The following is an 18714-nucleotide window of genomic DNA, read 5'->3' as shown; positions in this document are numbered from 1 at the left end:
TGGTTGGACCAAGTTACATTCCCAGCAGTTCACGAGTTCCCTTTTCTCTACATCCTCTCCAACACTTGTTTCTTGTCTTTGTGATCTTAGCCAACCAATCTGACTGGTGTGAGGAGATGATACCTTATTGTGGTTTGGATTTGTATTTTTCTGATTATTAGTGATGTTGATTATCTTTTCATGTGACTGTTGGCTGTCTTTATGTCTTTGGAAAAATGGCTATTCACGAATGTGCTCTGTCCATTTTTTAATTGGGTTGTTTGTTTTTTTATTAAGTTTTGTAAGTTCTTTATGTATTTTGGACATTAACTACTTAGTGGATGTGTGATTTGCAAATACAGTAGGTTGCCTTTTTTTTTTTAATTTTATTTTTAAGTAATCTTGCTATACCCAACATGGGGCTCAAACTCCCAACCCCAAGATAAAGAGTTGCACACCCTACCAATTGAGCCAGCCAGGTGCCTGCCTTTTTGTTTTGTTATTTTCCTTCACTGGAAAAGAACTTTTTAGTTTGATGTAATCCCATTTTTTTTTTTTTTTTTTTTTTAGCTTTTGTTGTCCTTGCCTTAAGATACTGTTCCAAAAATATAGTGCTCAGACTGATGTCAAAGAACTTATGCTTATGTTTTCTTCTAGTAGTTTTATAGTTTTAGTTCTTTTTTTTTTTTTTAACATTTATTTATTTTTGAGACAGAGAGAGACACAGCATGAATGGGGGAGGGTCAGAGAGAGGGAGACACAGAATCCGAAACAGTCTCCAGGCCCTGAGCTGTCAGCACAGAGCCCGACACGAGGCTCGAATTCACCGACCGCGAGATCATGACCTGAGCTGAAGTCGGCTGCTTAACCGACTGAGCCACCCAGGCGCCCCAATATAGTTTTAGTTCTTATATTCAAATCTTTAATCCATTCTAAAGTTATCTTTGTGTATGGTATAAGATAGTGGTCCAGTTTCATTCTTTTGCATGTAGCTGTCCAGTTTTCCTAGCACCATTTATTGAAGAGACTGTTATTTCCCCATTGTATATTCTTGCTTCTTTTGTCATAGATTAATTGACCATATATTCATAGGTTTATTTTTGGGTTCTCTTCTGTTCCATTGATCTCTGTGTCTGTTTCATGCCAGTACCATACTGTTTTTTTTTTTTTTATAAGAATAACATTTTATTGGAAATATATTTTTATTTAAATAGATTTTTATGGGGCGCCTGGGTGGCTCAGTCGGTTAAGCGTCCAACTTCAGCTCAGGTCACGATCTCACCGTCTGTGGGTTCGAGCCCCGCATCGGGCTCTGGGCTGATGGCTCAGAGCCTGGAGCCTGCTTCCGATTCTGTGTCTCCCTCTCTCTCTGCCCCTCTCCCGTTCATGCTCTGTCTCTCTCTGTCTCAAAAATAAAAAAAAAGTTAAAAAAAAATTAAATAGATTTTTATTTTACTTCATATACCCTTATATGAATTTGCTTAGCAATTGAATTCAGCACTAATTCTTTTTTTTTTTTAATGTTTATTTTTGAGAGAGAGAGAGAGAGAGACAGAGACAGAGACAGAGTATGAGGGTGGGAGGGGCAGAGTATGAGCGTGGGAAGAGACAGACATAGAATCCGAGGCAGGCTCCAGGCTCTGAGCTGTCAGCACAGACCCTGATTCTTTTTTTTTTTTTTCTTAAAGTTTATTTATTTTGAGAGAGAACGACTGGAGGAGGGGCAGGGGGGGGAGAGACAGAATCCCAAGCAGGCTCTGCAATATCAGTGCAGAGCCAATGTGGGGCTCTAACTCACGAACTGTGAGATCATGACCTGAGCTGAGATCAAGAGTTGGATGCTTGACCGACTGAACCAGCCAGGGGCCCTCATACTGTTTTGATTACTATAGCTTTGATAGTTTTAAATCAGGGAGTGTGATACTTCAGCCTTGTTCTTTTTTTTTTTTTTTTTTTAATTTTTTTTTCAACGTTTTTAATTTATTTTTGGGACAGAGAGAGACAGAGCATGAACGGGGGAGGGGCAGAGAGAGAGGGAGACACAGAATCGGAAACAGGCTCCAGGCTCCGAGCCATCAGCCCAGAGCCTGACGCGGGGCTCGAACTCACGGACCGCGAGATCGTGACCTGGCTGAAGTCGGACGCTTAACCGACTGCGCCACCCAGGCGCCCCCAGCCTTGTTCTTTCTCAAGATTGTTTTGGCTTTTGGGGTCTTTGGTGGTTGCATAAATATTTTTGTATTCTTTGTTTTTGGTCACTGCTTATATATAATTCATTTAAGAGAGAGTTTCATACATGAACGTCATATTGAACTTCCTATTAATAGGTTGGCTCTACCCTAGTCAAAGAGCATTTAAAATTGAGATGAGCTAAATATTTGACATTATGCATTGTACTATTTTGAGCATCTTCCATACCTTTATACAGTGATTATTTATTTATTTATTTATTTATTTATTTATTTAATTTTTTTTTCAACGTTTTTTATTTATTTTTGGGACAGAGAGAGACAGAGCATGAACGGGGGAGGGGCAGAGAGAGAGGGAGACACAGAATCGGAAACAGGCTCCAGGCTCCGAGCCATCAGCCCAGAGCCTGACGCGGGGCTCCAACTCACGGACCGCGAGATCGTGACCTGGCTGAAGTCGGACGCTTAACCGACTGCGCCACCCAGGCGCCCCATATACAGTGATTTTTTTAAAAAAGTTTATTTATTTTGAGAGAGAAAGAGAGAGAGAGAGAGAAAGCAGGGGAGGGGCAGAGAGAGAGAGAGAGAGAGAGAGAGAGAGAGAGAGAAAGAGTATCCCAAGCAGTCTCTGCACTGTCAGCGTGGAGCCCGACATGGAGCTCCAACTACCGAACTAGTGGGACCATGACTTGAGCCAAAACCAAGAGCCAGCTGCTAAACCAACTGAGCCATCCAGGCACCCCTCCTCATATAGTGACTTAACCAATGAGTATCACTCTTCCAATTATTAATACATTTTTAATGTGTTTTTCTCTTGCTTGATTGATAGAATAAGGTAATGTTTGTTGAGGGAAACCAGCCCATTGCTTTTGAGTTTTGTAATTCTTTTTTATTCCTTTGTAAAAATTACACAGATAAGACAATTATTGTATTTTTGGCTGTTCTCTTAAGTACTTCTTAACAGATTTTGATATAAAAGTAATTGTGATATTTTGTATTGAAAGATTAAGGTGATAAATTGCAGCTTTTGGCTTTAATGGTAGGTGGCGAAAACATTGATTCCAGGAGTGAGAATATCATGTTTTTTTTTTTTTTTGAGAATATAATCTTAATTCAGTATGGAGAGTGGATTATTCTGATCTATCTCAGTTTTCAGTTTTCTGCACCAATTGTCTCCTACTTTAACCCAGATAATCAGGAGTTGACTGTATGTATACATTTTCATTCTGTTTTCTTTGTTAAAAACCAGACTGTATACCTCAGATATAATTATATGATCCAGTTTTAACCATGATCTGTGAGCCTTAAATATTATGAAATGGCTAATCTCGGTAGTAAATTTTAATAGTTTTGAAATCTTTATTAAGGAGTGGGTACCATGAGAATCCTGAATGGTAGACTTAGAAACAGAGACATATGGTATAAAGAAACATGATTTATCATTAGTTGATTATGCAATACTTCATGATGTTCATAAGAAATATGATTTAGTATAATAAATGTCAGAAATTTTCTCTTTATGAGTGGATAGACTAGAAAACCAAAAATGTACACCTGGAAATTCTAAGAGAAACTGATCTGTTTCAGATTCATGTTTAAATGGTGTGATTTCTTATTTTTTTTACTTCAGTTTTCCAATAGTGAAGTCTTTCTCTTTTTAGAGAGTTAGCTCTAGAGAGTTAGGTATAGGTAACTATAGCTAACTTGTCAAAACTCTTTGCAAGTGAAATAGTCATTTAAAATATATCAGGAGGGGTGCCTGAGTGGTTCAGTGAGTTGTGTCCAACTTTTGATCTTAGCTTAGGTCTTGATCTTAGGGTTGTGAGTTCAAGCTCTGCATTGGGCTCCACTGTGGGTGTGGAGCCTACTTAAAAAAAGAAAAAGATATCAGGATTGCTCATGTTAACTTTAGAAGTGTTAGTTTTAATAATTAAATAATATTAAATTAAAAGAAAACTTTTTATTATTTATTCATTGTGTATTACTCTAATAAAATAGAACTAAATTTGTAATAAACTTTATAATGCACATTCCTTATATGTGGGATCAGGAGCACTTTTGGCATCAAGTAATAGAAAACCTGAGTAATAGTAGCTTAAGCAGTAATCTTTTTATAATTTTTTTTCTGATATTTATTTTTGAGATAGAGTGAGAGACAGAGTACAAGTGGGGGAGGCACAGAGAGAGAGGGAGACACAGAGTAAGAAGCAGGCTCCAGGCTCTGAGCTGTCAGAACAGAGCCCGACACAGTGCTCGAATTCACAAACTGTTAGATCCTGACCTGAGCTGAAGTCGGACACTTAACCAACTAAGCCACTCAGGTGCCTCAATAAAATAATTATATTAACTCAAGAAGTAGGTCATTGTAATGCTAGTAAAGTGGCTCAGCAATAGCAATCAGGGACTCAGGCTTTACCCATTCTTCCTCTCTGCTGTTCTTCTTGGAATGTTAGCTTTTCATCCTGAGTCTGTCCACTCCATAGTCTGTAGATGACTGCTCAGGCTACAAGTGTTGTAACTTTATACAACCATGCTCAAGGCAGGAATAATAGGAATGCCTTCTTATTACCTCTCTTTTTGTCATGGAGCAAAATCTTTCCCAACTTTAAAGCAATCGTTAATAAAAGAAATGCTTGACTCAGTGCAGGTATGGTTTATACCTGGGGCTAACGGAAGAGTCCACTTACCCTGAGCTTGTTTTCTAAACAAAACCACAGTTTTATAAATCAAGAGGATTGGTGGGCATGGCTGTTTATTTCAGCATTGTTTATAGTAATGAGAAATCTGACACACTCTAAATTTTCTCTTATAGGGGGATGATTAAATAAACTATATTTTCTCTGTTCACATGGTTTTTTCTGGATAGATTGTTAGAAGTGGAATCTCTGAAGTAGACAGTTTTAATGGATACCAACACAAGAATATCTTCTTTCTACACACATTTATCAACACTTAATAACCCCAGACTTTTAAAATTTCCATTTCCTTGAGTACTTGTGACATTTAACATTTTTTAATATATTTGCTGATCAATGTATTTCTTCTAAAAATTGCATAATTATATCTTTTTTCCATGTTTTTGGTGGATTGCAGGTCTTTTTTGTAATAATTTGTATGAATTTATTTATATTATTTTTAATTATTTATATTTTAAATTTATTTATTTATTTTGAGAGTGAGAGACCCTGTGAGCAGGGGAGGGGCAGAGAGAGGGGGAGAGAGAGAATCCTAAGCAGCCTCCATGCTGACAGTGCAGAGAGCCCAACATGGGGCTCGATCTTACCAATTGTGAGATCGTGATCTGAGCCGACCAAGAGTTGAGCCACCCAGGCACCTCTGTTTATTTACTTTTAAATGTTTATTTATTTATTTTGACAGAGAGAGAGAGTGCAAGTGGGGGAGGGTACAGAGAAGGAGAGAGAGAGTCCCAAACAGGCTGCATGCTGTCAACACAGAGCCCAATGTTGGGCTCAATCTCACAAACCATGAGATCATGTCCTGAGCGGATGCTTAACCAATTGAGCCACCCAGGTACTCTTAATTTGTATGGTTTTAAAATAAAGTTACAGGGGCACCTGGGTGGCTTAGTTGGTTAAGCATCCAACTTTGGCTCAGGTCATGATTTCATGGTTCATGAGTTCGAGCTCCACATCAGGTTCTGTGCTGACAGCTCAGAGCCTGGAGCCTGCTTCGGATTCTGTGTCTCCCTCTCTGCTCCTCCCCTGGTTGCTCTCTCTCTCTCTCTTTTTCTCAAGAATAAGTGTTAAAAATAAATTAAAAAGAGAGGGAGAACAGTAGTCCGTTACTATCCATGGGGCATAAGTTCCAATACACCCAGTGTATGCCTGAAACTATGGATAGCACCAAACCCTATAGGCTATGTTTTTTCCTATACATGCATACCAACAATAAAGTTTAATTCATAAATTAGTACAGTAAGAGATTAATAATGATAACTAATAATAAAATATAACAACTATAACCATGTACTATAATAAAAGTTATGGGAATTTGTTTCTCTCAAAATATCTTATTGGACTGTACTCACCTTTCTTCTTGTGATGATGTAAGATAATAAAATGCCTATATCCTGAGATGAAGTGCAGTGAATGACGTAGGCATTGTGATGTAGCATTAAGCTACTGTTGACCTTCTGAGGATACGTCAGGAGGACAGCCTGCTTCCAGACTGCAGTTAACCACTGGTCACTGCAATCGCAGAAAGTGAAACTGTGGGTAAGGGAGGACTACTGTATATTAATTTTCTATTCTATCTTAACAAATGACCACAAATGGTAATTACTTAAAGACACATTTTTTTTTTCAATTTTTTAAAATCTTTATTTCTTTTTGAGAGAGAGAGAGACAGAGTGAGAGCAGGGGAGGAACAGAGAGAGAGGGAGACTCAGAATCTGAAGCAGGGCACTGTTTGTTTTCCTTTTTTTTGTTTTTTGTTTTGTTTTTAATTTTTTTTAATGTTTACTTATTTTTGAGGGAATGAGAGACAGAGCATGAGCAGAGGAGGGGCAGAGAGAGAGGGAGACACAGAATCTGAAACAGGCTCCAGGCTCTGAGCTGTCAGCACAGAGCCCGATGCGGGGCTCGAACCCACGAACCATGAGATCATGACCTGAGCTGAAGTCGGTCGCTTAACCGACTGAGCCACCCAGGTGCCCCTTAAAGACACATTTTTTATCACACAGCTTTTTTTTTTTTAGGTCAGAAGTCTGGGCATGGCTTATCTTGATATTCTGCTCAGGGCCTCTAGGAGGCTGCATGCAATCCAGTTGTCATCTGGGGCTCTAGTCTTACCAGAGTTTGAACTGGGGGAGGAACCATTTCCAAGGTACCTCAGGTTGTTGGCAGAATTAATTTCCTTGCATCTGCAAGACTGAGGACTTCAGTTTCTTGTTGGATGCTACCCTCAGCTCCTAGAGTCTACTTGCAGTTTCTTGCCATGTGGCTTCTCCAGTATGGTCACTTATTAAAACACGACAGCTTCCCTCTTCAAAGTCCGTGAAAGGGAGTCTTTCTGGCACACTTACTAGCAAGACAGAATCTTACATATATACAAAACATAAGCACAAGAGTGACATCTATGACCTTTGTCATGTTCTCTTGGTTACAAGCAAGTCACAGGTCTTGCACACTTAAGGGGATTGTACACATTCAGGGGCATGAACAATAAGAGATGGGATTTATGGGGATGATCTTAAAGTCTGTCTGCTATAACAGTATTCTACGTTTTAATCATTTTTCTTAATGTGTATGTGTGTATAAAATAAACATCTTCCTGTTTTTCTTGTCTTTAGACTTTTCTTAAGGTGTCTTGTCATATAAAAATTTTACATTTTGATGTGCAGAAATTCTTTGAACTATTGTTGAAACTCTTCTGTGAATTTGAAACTATTTCACTTCAAAATGTTTTTTTGGGGGCACCTGGGTGGCTTAGTGGTTAAATGTCCAACTCGTGATTTTGGCTCAGGTCACGATCTCATGGTTTGTGAGATCAAGGCCCACGTCAGTGCAGAGCCTGCTTGATATTCTCTCTCCCTCTCTCTCTCTCTCCCTCCCCAGTTCGAGTGGCCCATATGCCCACTCTCTCTCAAAAATAAATAAACTTAAAAAATATATATGTATTTTTTTAAAAAGTAAAAAGTAAAAATTAAAAATACCCATGACTCTGGGTTGTGTATTAGAAAAAAACTGTATCATGGGATGCCTGGGTGGCTCAGTCAGTTAAGCGTCGGACCTTGGCTCAGGTCATGATCTCATGGCTCCTGAGGTTGAGCCCCACGTTGGGCTCTGTGCTGACAGCTCAGAGCCTGAAGCTGGCTTCAGATCTGTCTTGGTCTCTCTCTGCCCCTCCCCTGCTCATGTTCTCTCTCTCTCTCTCTCTCTCTCTCTCTCCCTCTCCCCCTCCCTCTCCCTCTCCCTCTCTCTCTCTCAAAAGTAAAAAAAAAAAAATTAAAAAAATCTAAAAAAAAAAAAAGAAAAATTGTATCTTGAAGTTAATGATAACACTCTTGAATGTAATTTCATAATTCACATGGTAGCCAGATTTTTTCTGACAAAACATTTAACCGAGATTATTTGGGAATTCATTGGCAAAGTACATTTCAACATATAAATAGCATGTGCACAACTTTTCAGATATATCTAAAATATATAAGGCAGAGAATTAACTAGTTGCTTTGTTTCTACTAGTAGATTTTGAAGCTTTACTGGAAACATTTGAAAGCTACTTTTTCCGTAAATTCCGCTCTTATTTGTCCACTTCCATAAGAATAGGGAACAAGGTGGTTAGCCCTGTCATTCCTTCTCAAGTCCAACCAGTGACTTTACTGTTAGTATCTATCTTTGCATGCTTACACTTTACTGTCATTGCCTCTTTTACTTATCTCCAGAGGATCCCAAGGTTGGAGTAAGCAAAAAATAGCTTTTGTTTCATAAGAAGCAGAAAACTAAATGAAATTGTATTGGTCAAAATGGTTTTCCATTGCTAGATACATCCCGTTAGTTTTGTGGCTAATAACACAGTTAGAACTACTATTGTGTATTTGCTGTGTGTCAGGCAGTGATTTAACAGCTTTACATATTTAACCCAATCATTCAACAACTCTGTGAGGGAAGTACAATAAAATTTTATGCCAATGTGCCTGGAAGTGAGGTGAATTTGGAAATAACACAATTGGTGCCTGTCTTCAGAGGGCACCAGAGAAGTGAGTCCTCTGGTCTCCACTATTGGCCTGGCTGAGTTTCTCAGATTTAAGCTGTCAAAAGGAGTTCTAGCTACACTGGAAATTCTTGGGTTCACTGCCTCTTGGCTTCAAGTTTCAGCTAGATATAGGACCTAGGATGGTTCACATGGATGTTGCTGCTGGAGCAGACAACTGCCTCCAGCTGGTACATGCTGTAGTACCCTATGCCTAGATCTCTCGCCTGTCTAGTGTGCCTTGATCATTTTATTAGTTCCCATCTCTTCCATATCAACCAACATTTCATGTGACTAACACTAAGTAAAACAGACCTTCTGAAGATGAACAATAGACTATTTAATGGGATTGAATGTTAATTTAAAAGAAAATTGTAATCCCAAAGTAGGAGATTGTAACACTTAAGGAATTTGACCCATTTAAAGTATATAAGAAGTCTGTTTATGTAAACTTAGTTTTCACTTCTTTAGCCATAGTAGTTCTATATAGTGCCTTTCCATTCTGGCAAACTGCAGGAGCCTATTAATTTATGAGTGTTAGACCTAGTTTTCTTCCCCAGTGCACAGAATCTTGCATATAATAGGCTTTCATTATAAGTTGGTTGGTTGAATTGTTTTCAAAGTCTTACTAAAAGTATACCTGTTCCATAAGGTATTTCTCTTTCCATAAACCAAATCTTTGTGTATTCTTTGATACTGATTTTTTTGCCTTTCTTTTTTTTTTAATTTTATTTTTTAATTTTAAATATATATTTATTTTGGGAGAGCGCAAGTGGGGAAAGAGCAGAGAGGGGGACAGAGGATCTGAAGCGGGCTCTGTGCTGACAGGCTGACATCAGCAAGCCCTATGTGGAGCTCCAACTCAAAAACCATGAGATCATGACCTGAGCCAAAGTTGGATGCTCAACCGACTGAACCACCCAAGTGCCCTGAGTTTTTAACTTTTGAAAGTAATCTGTACACCCAACATAAAGCTCAAACTCAGAACCCCAAGATCAAGAGGTACATGCTCCACGGAATGAGGCAGCCAGGTGCTCCTGACTTTTTTACTTTTTTTAAATTGTTATTTTGTATTGTTTCTTTGTTTACGTTATCAGAAGTAAATTGTCTTTTTTGCATGTTATTTTGTTGTATACATGTTAATCATTGACTTAGACGATTAATAGAGTGACAATAAGTTCTGGTTTGTCTGGGACAATCTTGGTTTGCATTTCTTGTTAGGTCTTAATTATTAATAATTTCCTCTTTTACTCTCAAGAGTAAGCCAAGAGTGTCTTGGTTTAGATAATAAATTACTTAACTGTACTCAAAAACTTTTAATTGTGATTTCACAAAATTTAACTGAAGGGGAAAAGACAAAGTTTAGATGAATTTTTTTTACCTTGTATAACATTTTTTCATTTTAATTAAATGAGATGTTAAATTATAAGTCTGTTTCTTGAATATTGATTAATGGAATGTTGCTTTCTTTTTCTTTTTTTTTTTTCTAGGTATTTTAACAGTAGTGATAACAATTTACAATATTGGGGATTGGATTATCCACCTCTTACAGCCTATCATAGTCTTTTATGTGCATATGTGTAAGTTTTTTGTCTTTAATGTAACTCTAAATGTTTATGCGCTTAACAGGTTTAGTAAGAAACTGTGTGATCTGGCTTTGTTGAGTAGAGGACAGATTGTACCTACTTTTGTATTGTGGTTTGTAAAGCATTATACCTTTGCAGTCAGGTTGTAAGTTAACTATCAAAGTTTGAACATTTCCATAATTTCTTTGGAGGGTAGGCTAGAAAGAAATGTAAAAATCTACCTTTGTTTTGAACCACAGAACTAGTGTTTTGAAGCACTAGTAATTACTCATGGACTACTGACAACTACATCTAATATGGTTAGTTGTGTATGCTTTTTTTTATGGAATGGTCCACAGTGAATGAAAAAGATAGAGGTCCAAATGGTATTCTGACTAACATGTCAAGTTAGAAACTCTAATTACTATAGTGTGTCACTTAGGATTTAAGATCAAGGTTGGAATTCCTTCTCTTTTAAAGAAGTAGAATGGTTTATAGAAGACTATGAAACTTCTGTTTGTGGAGACTCAGTTTTGCTCTTTTTAAAAAAAATGTTTATTTATTTTGAGAGATAGCATGAGTGGGGGAGGGGCAGAGAGAAAGGGACAGAAAGAATCTCAAGTAGGCTCTGTGCTGTGTGGGGCTCGGTCTTATGAACCGTGAGAGCATGACCTGAGCCGCAATCAAGAGTAAGATATTTGACTGAGCCACCCAGGCACCCCCAGTTTTGCTCTTTAATAGTATCCCATTTGAGACTTGAAGTGTGCTAGCAAAAATTTGAGGAACTTATTCATATTACTTTCCAAGCTCAAATCTTATTTGGTTTTTATTTTTCCTTTATTCATAGTTTGTGAAAATTAGCTTCCTGGATTAAAAATAAGTCCCTAGAGTTTATGATAATCAGATAACTTTGTAGTGCTCAGAGTAACATAATATGTTTGAAAATTTAATTTATCTTTAAAAATTATGTTTACTTTTATGCAATGATTTATAATTAGTAGCTATTGCTGATTGTTATGATAACTGAGAAGATTATAAACTATAAAACATAATCCTTTGGTCAATACTAGCATATTGCCCTTTACAAAGTATGTGTTTAATAAATGAAACATGACACATCAGATTGTTTTTATACTGAAAGAATTGTGAAGGTAGGGATTTTTGTGACATGTTACATGGTTTTGTTGGAAGGTGAGTGAGGTAGACCCTGTGTTACAGCTTAAGTCAGTTTCACATGATTAAATAAGAGTGAAGCGTAAGAGCAATGGCCACTTCTTGAAATAGATTCATATGTCTTCAGATGTTCTTTGGCTAAAAGAGATGAGTAATACTGTATGTGTATATATGCTTTGATTTTTCAGGGCAAAGTTTATAAATCCAGACTGGATTGCTCTCCATACATCACGTGGATATGAAAGTCAGGCACATAAGCTCTTTATGCGTACCACAGGTAAGAGAGCAAAGGAGTTGATTCTCAAAGCAAATATTGATTTTTAAAAAAATTGTGAACAAACTGATAGAAAATTCTATTACTCTTATTGACTTTTAATATTGTGTAACTCTATGTATACATATGTACAATACATGATCAAATGTATATGTAAGGTGAAAAACAAGAGAATAGGAATAATTCCGGGTGCTTTACATTTATTATTATCTCAATTCTTTCAATACCCAAATGAGCTAAATACTGTTACTATCTTTACTTTAATCTAAGTGGGTGGAAGCACAGTTGAGTGATGCTAATAGCTTACCTGAGGTCGGATAGCCATAAATCGAAGTTTTAGTTGTTTACTGCTGCGTTAATATCTTTATTCCAAATTCCTTTCACCTTTTTTTTTTTATGTTTATTTTTGAGAGAGAGAGAGAAAGAAATAGAGTGAGAAGGGGCAGAGAGAGAGAGAGAGAGAGAGAGAAAGAGTCCCAAGCAGGCTCTGTGATGTCAGCGCAGAGCCTGACACGGGGCTCAAACTCACAAGTCAGGAGATCATGACTTGAGCTGAAATCAAGAGTTGGACTGACGCTTAACCGACTGAGCCACCCAGATGCCCCTCACCTTTTTCTTAAAGTAAACCTTGTGGTTATATCTTATACATTGTATTGCTGTGCATTTTTGCTAAATTAAATAATCCATTCAACAGGTATATATTGAGCATGTATTATGTGCTGTTCTAAGAGATTGAAAGTAATAAGATTAGATTTCTTTAAAAGCTTTACGTGATTTAGACTTTAATGCTCTGTCTTGGCCTTTTCCTTCATTAGTCTGAATTTAGTTGGAGTTTGTTCTCTTCATCATTCATCCAGTCATGAAATCTGAGGCCCAAGAGATAATCTGTCTTGCCTGTCTTTCCCTCTGCCATACCATTTTCCTTTCCCCACAGAGCTTTAATCCTCTCTGAACTGCATACTCACTGGAGGATTATTTAGCTTCTGAACTAATACCTGTATCTGGGAACTCACAACCTTTAGAAACAGTCTGCTGTATTTTCAGAGGGCCCCAGTCACTCAACATTTCCTTTTTATGTTGAACCTCCACTTGTCACTTTAGGTTCTGTTTCCTTAGGCTACATAGAACAAGTCTGATCCTTTGTATACCTAATACCCTACAGACATTTGAGGTCACCTCTTCTCCAGGTTAAATATTTTTAGATACGTTAGCTATTTCTTAGATGGCTAGCTTGGAATGTGATTATGGTTTGAGGCCTCTGGTTGTGCTCCTTTGAATATGTTCCATTTTGTCAGTGTCATCTTAAATGTGGCATCTGGAGCTGAAAATAGATTGCATGCTTCTAAAACTGACAGTTTACTGTCATTTACCTTATTCTGGACACTGTAGTTAGCCTGGAACAACAACAACAAAAAATAGTCTCATTGGGTAGCTATGTTGTACTGTTGAAGAACTTAATGTATTTGTATTTCTTTGTTCTAAAAGAACTGAACATTCCAAATTATGAATTGGTTTTTTTTTAACTGTTTTTTTTCAGTTTCCTCCTTACCTGGGTCTGTCAAGCTCTTTATATGCATTAATTAGCAAAAGTTTATGTAGTTTTATAAATATTAACATTTAAAAAGGATTCTTACATGAATTGCATCATTTGAGGTATACTTCATACCAGAAAATTTGGAATATACAGATGCTGGCAAAAAGTGTTGTTTTCCTTTGCTTTGAGTATCCTTAAGTCTAAGTCAGAGCAAAGAGGGAATTAATTTTGGATACATCTAATTGATTTAATGTGTGAATTTGTTAGAGAAAATTACGAGACTCTTAATTAGAGTTGTAGCACCATAACAATTGAAATTAGGCACAGGTGAAGGGAACGGACAGGGTGAACTGTGTAAAGGCTTTGTCCAGAGTGGGTGAGAGCCTCCTGTTAACAGAATTTTCACTCAGGGTTAGAGTGGGGGGAGGATGGCTTTTCATATGTTATTGAAAATGCCAGCAGACCCATGTTTAAAATGATTTGGTTGCTTTTTCAGTGTTAATTGCTGACTTGCTGATTTATATACCAGCAGTAGTTTTATACTGTTGTTGTTTAAAAGAAATCTCAACTAAGAAAAAGGTAAGTTTTAAAGTTAACCTGACATTTCATCTCTGAAATGTTTTATTAGCTTCACTATTAAAGTATAGAGCTTACAGAAGCCATGCTTTGGGGAATAGGCTATTGTAGAACAGTGATTCTTTTGTCAATTAAACTTACCTTAGACTAATAATTGCAGTGTTCAACTGTAGTAATAAGATGCCTGGGATTTAGATGTTATGTACTGCTGGATTACATAGCATACCGAATTTATGGCTTTACTGATAAATCTGAATGGTTTGTGGGAAGGAAGGCATTTTGAAGAGTCGGTGTATATTGTCTTATTCCCACGTAACAGATATTCCTTCGGGTCATTTTATACAGGTTAATCATTAGATTGACTTCTTTGATTTGTATATCTACACGTGCTTTCTCTGACAAATACCTGTTAGTGATTTTTTTTCCTTATTACTGAGGTATCTTATGTCACCTCCATGAAAACTTCAGTGTTTGGAGAAATATTTTATAAAAATATTTTATAAAAATTTTGATAAATTACAAGGTGAGAGGGAACATTTGCTGTGTTGAATCAAACAGTAGTCTTACTCTGATTTGAGTAACATGACTTTGTAAAAAATTTTTTTTAATGTTTATTTATTTTGAGAGAAAGAAAGTGGAGGAGGGGCAGAGAGGAAAGAGAGAATCCCAAGTAGGCCTGGCACTGTCAGCGTAGAGCCTGACGTGGGGCTTGAACCCACGAAACTGTGAGATCGTGACCTGAGCTGAGATCAAGAGTTGGATGCTTAACTGACTGAGCCACCCAGATGCCCCTGAGTAACGTGACTTTCTTATTTCACAATGTTTTTCTTTACAGGTTGCTAATGCATTATGCATATTGCTGTATCCAGGCCTTATTCTTATCGACTATGGACATTTTCAGTATCCTTTACTAATTTAAAAATGAAGTCAGATGCATATTTTGAGATCTAGGCTCAGGGTGTATAATGTTGTCATCCGGTAATGTCTTATTTGCTAGGGTACTTGCTTATTTAAACTGTTTTTCACAATAATATGATAGAATGTTTTCACCAAGCTTTTACTTTAAGAGTAAAGTACGGATTTATTGAAAGTAGAATTGCTTTTCTTATACCCTTTTGGCTTGGGAACAAAATGTTGGTCATTGAAGCTCTTCTCGAGACCTGGAAAAAGAGTGCCAAGTATGCTTATTCTCTTCTAACTCTAAAGAGGTGTAACAGATCTTCTATCTTTTGTAAATGTCATCTGACACTGACAGAAAGGAAATAGTCATCGAGTTTTTCGAGTTTTAAACCAAGATGTTTCTCTAACAGATAGCGGTAACTGGAAGCTTCAGAGAACTAAAACTGAATAATTAAAAGCTATGTGGATTTTATGTCTGTAATTTTTTGATATGTAAAGTAAGGAACATTCAAACAAATCTTAGAGGAAAGTTGATAAAATTTGGACATGACCGTCCATTTTATCTTCTGATGTATTAACTATTACTGTCTGTCCCCATCTGTCCCACAGCAACATGATCGATTGATAGCTTTTCCTTTTGATGCCAGTCTGTTTTAGTTATAACAAAATTAATATGTGTATTTGTCAAAGGATTTACAAAAGATTAAATCAGAGTTTTTATTCTGTCCACTTTCCTAGTTGCCTTTTTTGTTTTTTTGCATTCTGGGATCATGGCCATCTGATACTCTGATAATATCAGGAACGCTGAAATAAAGAAAAAAAAGAACAACAACAAAAAAAGTTGTTTACAAGATTTTAAGAACTGTATTTACTTTGAAATGTAACACTCTTACAGAAAAGTGCACAAAATGTAAATGTGTGTCTCAGTGCATTGACAAACGATTACCGGGAGCCAAAAAATAGAATGTTGCCAGGGTCCAAAATCTGCACTTGTACAGCTCCTAACTACTTCTCTCTCCTCCTTTCCCAAAGATAGCCACATACCAACTGATAACACTATAGTTTAGTTTTCCCTCTTTTCTGGACTTAATATAAAAGACAACACAACAGGTATTCATTTATGTTTGGTGTTTTTGGTTCCACATTTTGTTTGTGAGTTTTTTTGTAGTTGTGTGTAGCTGTGGTTTGTTCACTTACGTTGCTCTATGTTCTATTGAAAGAATACACATAATTTTGTTACTCATAGACATTTGGATTGTTTCCAGGTTTTGGCTACGATGATATGTTGCTACGAACAGTCTTATAAATGTCTTTTTGTACACATATAAATATATTTCTTATGAGAGAAATTGCAGAGTTATAGGGTATGTACATGTTTAATTTTAGATATTCCTGAGTGGTTTTTAAGCATGGTGTACCACTTAACATTCTTGTTAGAAATGATGTTAGTGTTCCATATACTCATCTTCATCAGTAGTTGGCCATTTTCGTTTTAAACATTCTGATGAATTTGTATCTCTTCTGTGATTAAAATCAAACTCTTGAAGCTTTTGGGATTATGTAATTTGGTGGGGACACATTTTTTAACTACTATGTATTTTATTTTCCTCATTTATTAAATGGGGATAATAATTACCCTTACTTTGTATGCTTTTTTTTTTTCTTAAGTTTGTTTGTTTGTTTAAATAATGCCTACACCCAACATGGAGCTGGAACTCATGACCCTGATCTCATCAGGAGTTGCATGCTCTTCTAACTGAGCCAGACAGGCACTACATTTTGTGTGCTTGTTTTGAGAATTAAATGGATTTTATTATTTATAGCATTTAAAACAGTACCTGGGAGATACTAAGCTCTATATGAGTATTTATTGCTATTATTATCTGTTGTTCTTGCTGCTGCTGCGGCTGCTCTTAACTATTTTTTACTTTTTTGGGCTCTGAAATGATTTGTTCAGGCATAGGTATTTGTGACAATTATTTTGAATACTCTGTGTGTCATTTATTTTGAAGACTCATGTTCTTGAGTTCTGGGAAATTCTCGGGTTTGATGATTTTCTCACTTTACTCTTTCTTGAGCTTATTAGACAGATGTTAGAGCTTTCATCTCTGTGTTGAGCATCTCTTTGTCTTTTGTTTTATGGTTTACAAGATTACCTTGACTTTATCTCTAATGCTTCTGTTAAGTTTCATTTGTTTTGTTAATCCTATCTTAAATACGAATTTATTCTTTTTTCTATGATTCCCTGAATTATGTCCATTCTTCTAGGGTGACTTTTTTTCCCCCTTTTCCTTTTGGTTCTTTCTCTTGTCATAGGTTTTTCTTAAATGTGTGTCTCATCCTAGTGTATCTGTGCTTATTTAAGAGTAAGACAGAAAAGAAAGCTGCATGTGAGTTCTCTGTATTTGGCCCACTATTAGGTAAGTGGGCAAGTGGCTGGCCAGTACACTTGGGGGTCCTTAAGTGTCAGAATGTGGAGGTTTGGCACTTTAATGTTAACTTCTACACTAGCTGCCCTAGTGTATTTAGTGTATATAGTTTATTACACTTCTTTGGAGAAATAGTCCTTCTGTTCCCTGGGGGTAGGGGATGAGGTAGTGGTGGTAAATATTTTGTTGCCAGATAATCTCTGCACAGGAGTAAGATGGGATTTGACTTATCCATCTAGGCATTTTCACTTAATCCTCCTGTTTTCTTTTCAACATGTTACTCAAGCACCCTAACCTTCATGGTGTTTCCTTAGTGTTCTAAGGGCTTGCAGAGTAGATTGGCTTCGTCGTTGCTTGGGCCTCCTGTATGCATTTTCTAAGCTCTGGTTTCTTCCATCCTATTTTATTTGTTACTGCTTCTGTGTCCTTTCTGTCTTCTAGAAGTGTGTTGAAATCTTTATCTGTTGTAACCCATCTTCCTATTCTTTTTTACAGCTGTGAATATTTACTTTTAAAAATTCCCTATCATTTTAATGGGGTCTTGGGAAGGAGAGGAGGGCAAACATGAGTACGTAGCTACCATTTGAGCTGAAAAATCTAATTGTAATGTTGTTTTGCTATAATAAGGTTATTAGTTTCTGATCAACTTATAGCTTACTATGTTGATTCATATTATAGAGGAGGTATAGTGATATCAGTATGTGTGTGTTTTACTTTGGAGCATTGTTTTCTTGTCTAGATTTTGGTATGTTATTATAGTAATAGTGTGAAATAGTCTAGCAGAAACAACGCTACGTGTTAACTACTTAGTTGTCTTTAAACCTGGAACAAATCTGTTGCTCTGTTTAGCAGTCTGATTTAATATATTTGAGGCCATTATATACAATTTCAAATTAGTTTATGACTTCAATACTTTAAATTTCTGTTTAGAAATAGCTTTCATTGTATATATTGTTTTAAAATCACATAAGAAATATGTTCTATAAAATGCAAGATCTATTTCTTTTAATTATTGAGATAATTTCCTTGACACAGGAACATATATAATTCTGTGAGTCTTGGCTTTGCTTTGTGGGGTGTTCTTGGAGTATCTTGTGACTGGGACCTGCTAGGCTCGTTGGCATTTTGCTTAGCTATAAATTATAAACAGATGGAACTTTACCACTCTTTGCCATTTTTTTGCTTTTTACTCGGCAAGTGTTTTAAAAAAGGCCTGAAAGGAAAGGGGTGAGTGGCTTTTACACTACAGAATTTTAAAAATTACTTCAGAGAATTTATTTGGCATACTTACCAGGGAGAAGGTGGTCTTTCATTTTGCCTTTAGGTGACTTCTTCTTAATGTGTTGGCTCTGAGGTGAGTTGGAAGAGAGATTGTCATGTT

General features: G+C 36.6%; 1 protein-coding gene across 11 annotated transcripts in view; it reads left to right on the top strand.

Annotated features, from left to right (window-relative positions):
* Positions 1–18714, top strand: part of ALG6 (ALG6 alpha-1,3-glucosyltransferase) — a 67451-nt gene that overhangs the window by 21701 nt on the left and 27036 nt on the right. For 10 of the 11 annotated variants that reach the window (XM_058717145.1, XM_058717143.1, XM_058717147.1 and 7 more), the window contains 5 exons: positions 10373–10462; positions 11809–11897; positions 13925–14007; positions 14840–14904; positions 18375–18560. In XM_058717145.1, the coding sequence (XP_058573128.1) occupies positions 10373–10462; positions 11809–11897; positions 13925–14007; positions 14840–14904; positions 18375–18560 (513 nt within the window). Of the gene's footprint in view, positions 1–8159; positions 9914–10372; positions 10463–11808; positions 11898–13924; positions 14008–14839; positions 14905–18374; positions 18561–18714 lie in introns of those variants that run through there. The other variant, XM_058717153.1, reaches the window with a different exon arrangement.

Source organism: Neofelis nebulosa, chromosome 2 (genome assembly GCF_028018385.1).
Source record: "Neofelis nebulosa isolate mNeoNeb1 chromosome 2, mNeoNeb1.pri, whole genome shotgun sequence".
In the NCBI taxonomy this organism is placed as follows: Eukaryota; Metazoa; Chordata; class Mammalia; order Carnivora; family Felidae; genus Neofelis; species Neofelis nebulosa.
The sequence above is the reverse complement of the archived record's forward strand: the minus strand, read 5'-3'. Positions and strand labels throughout refer to the sequence as shown.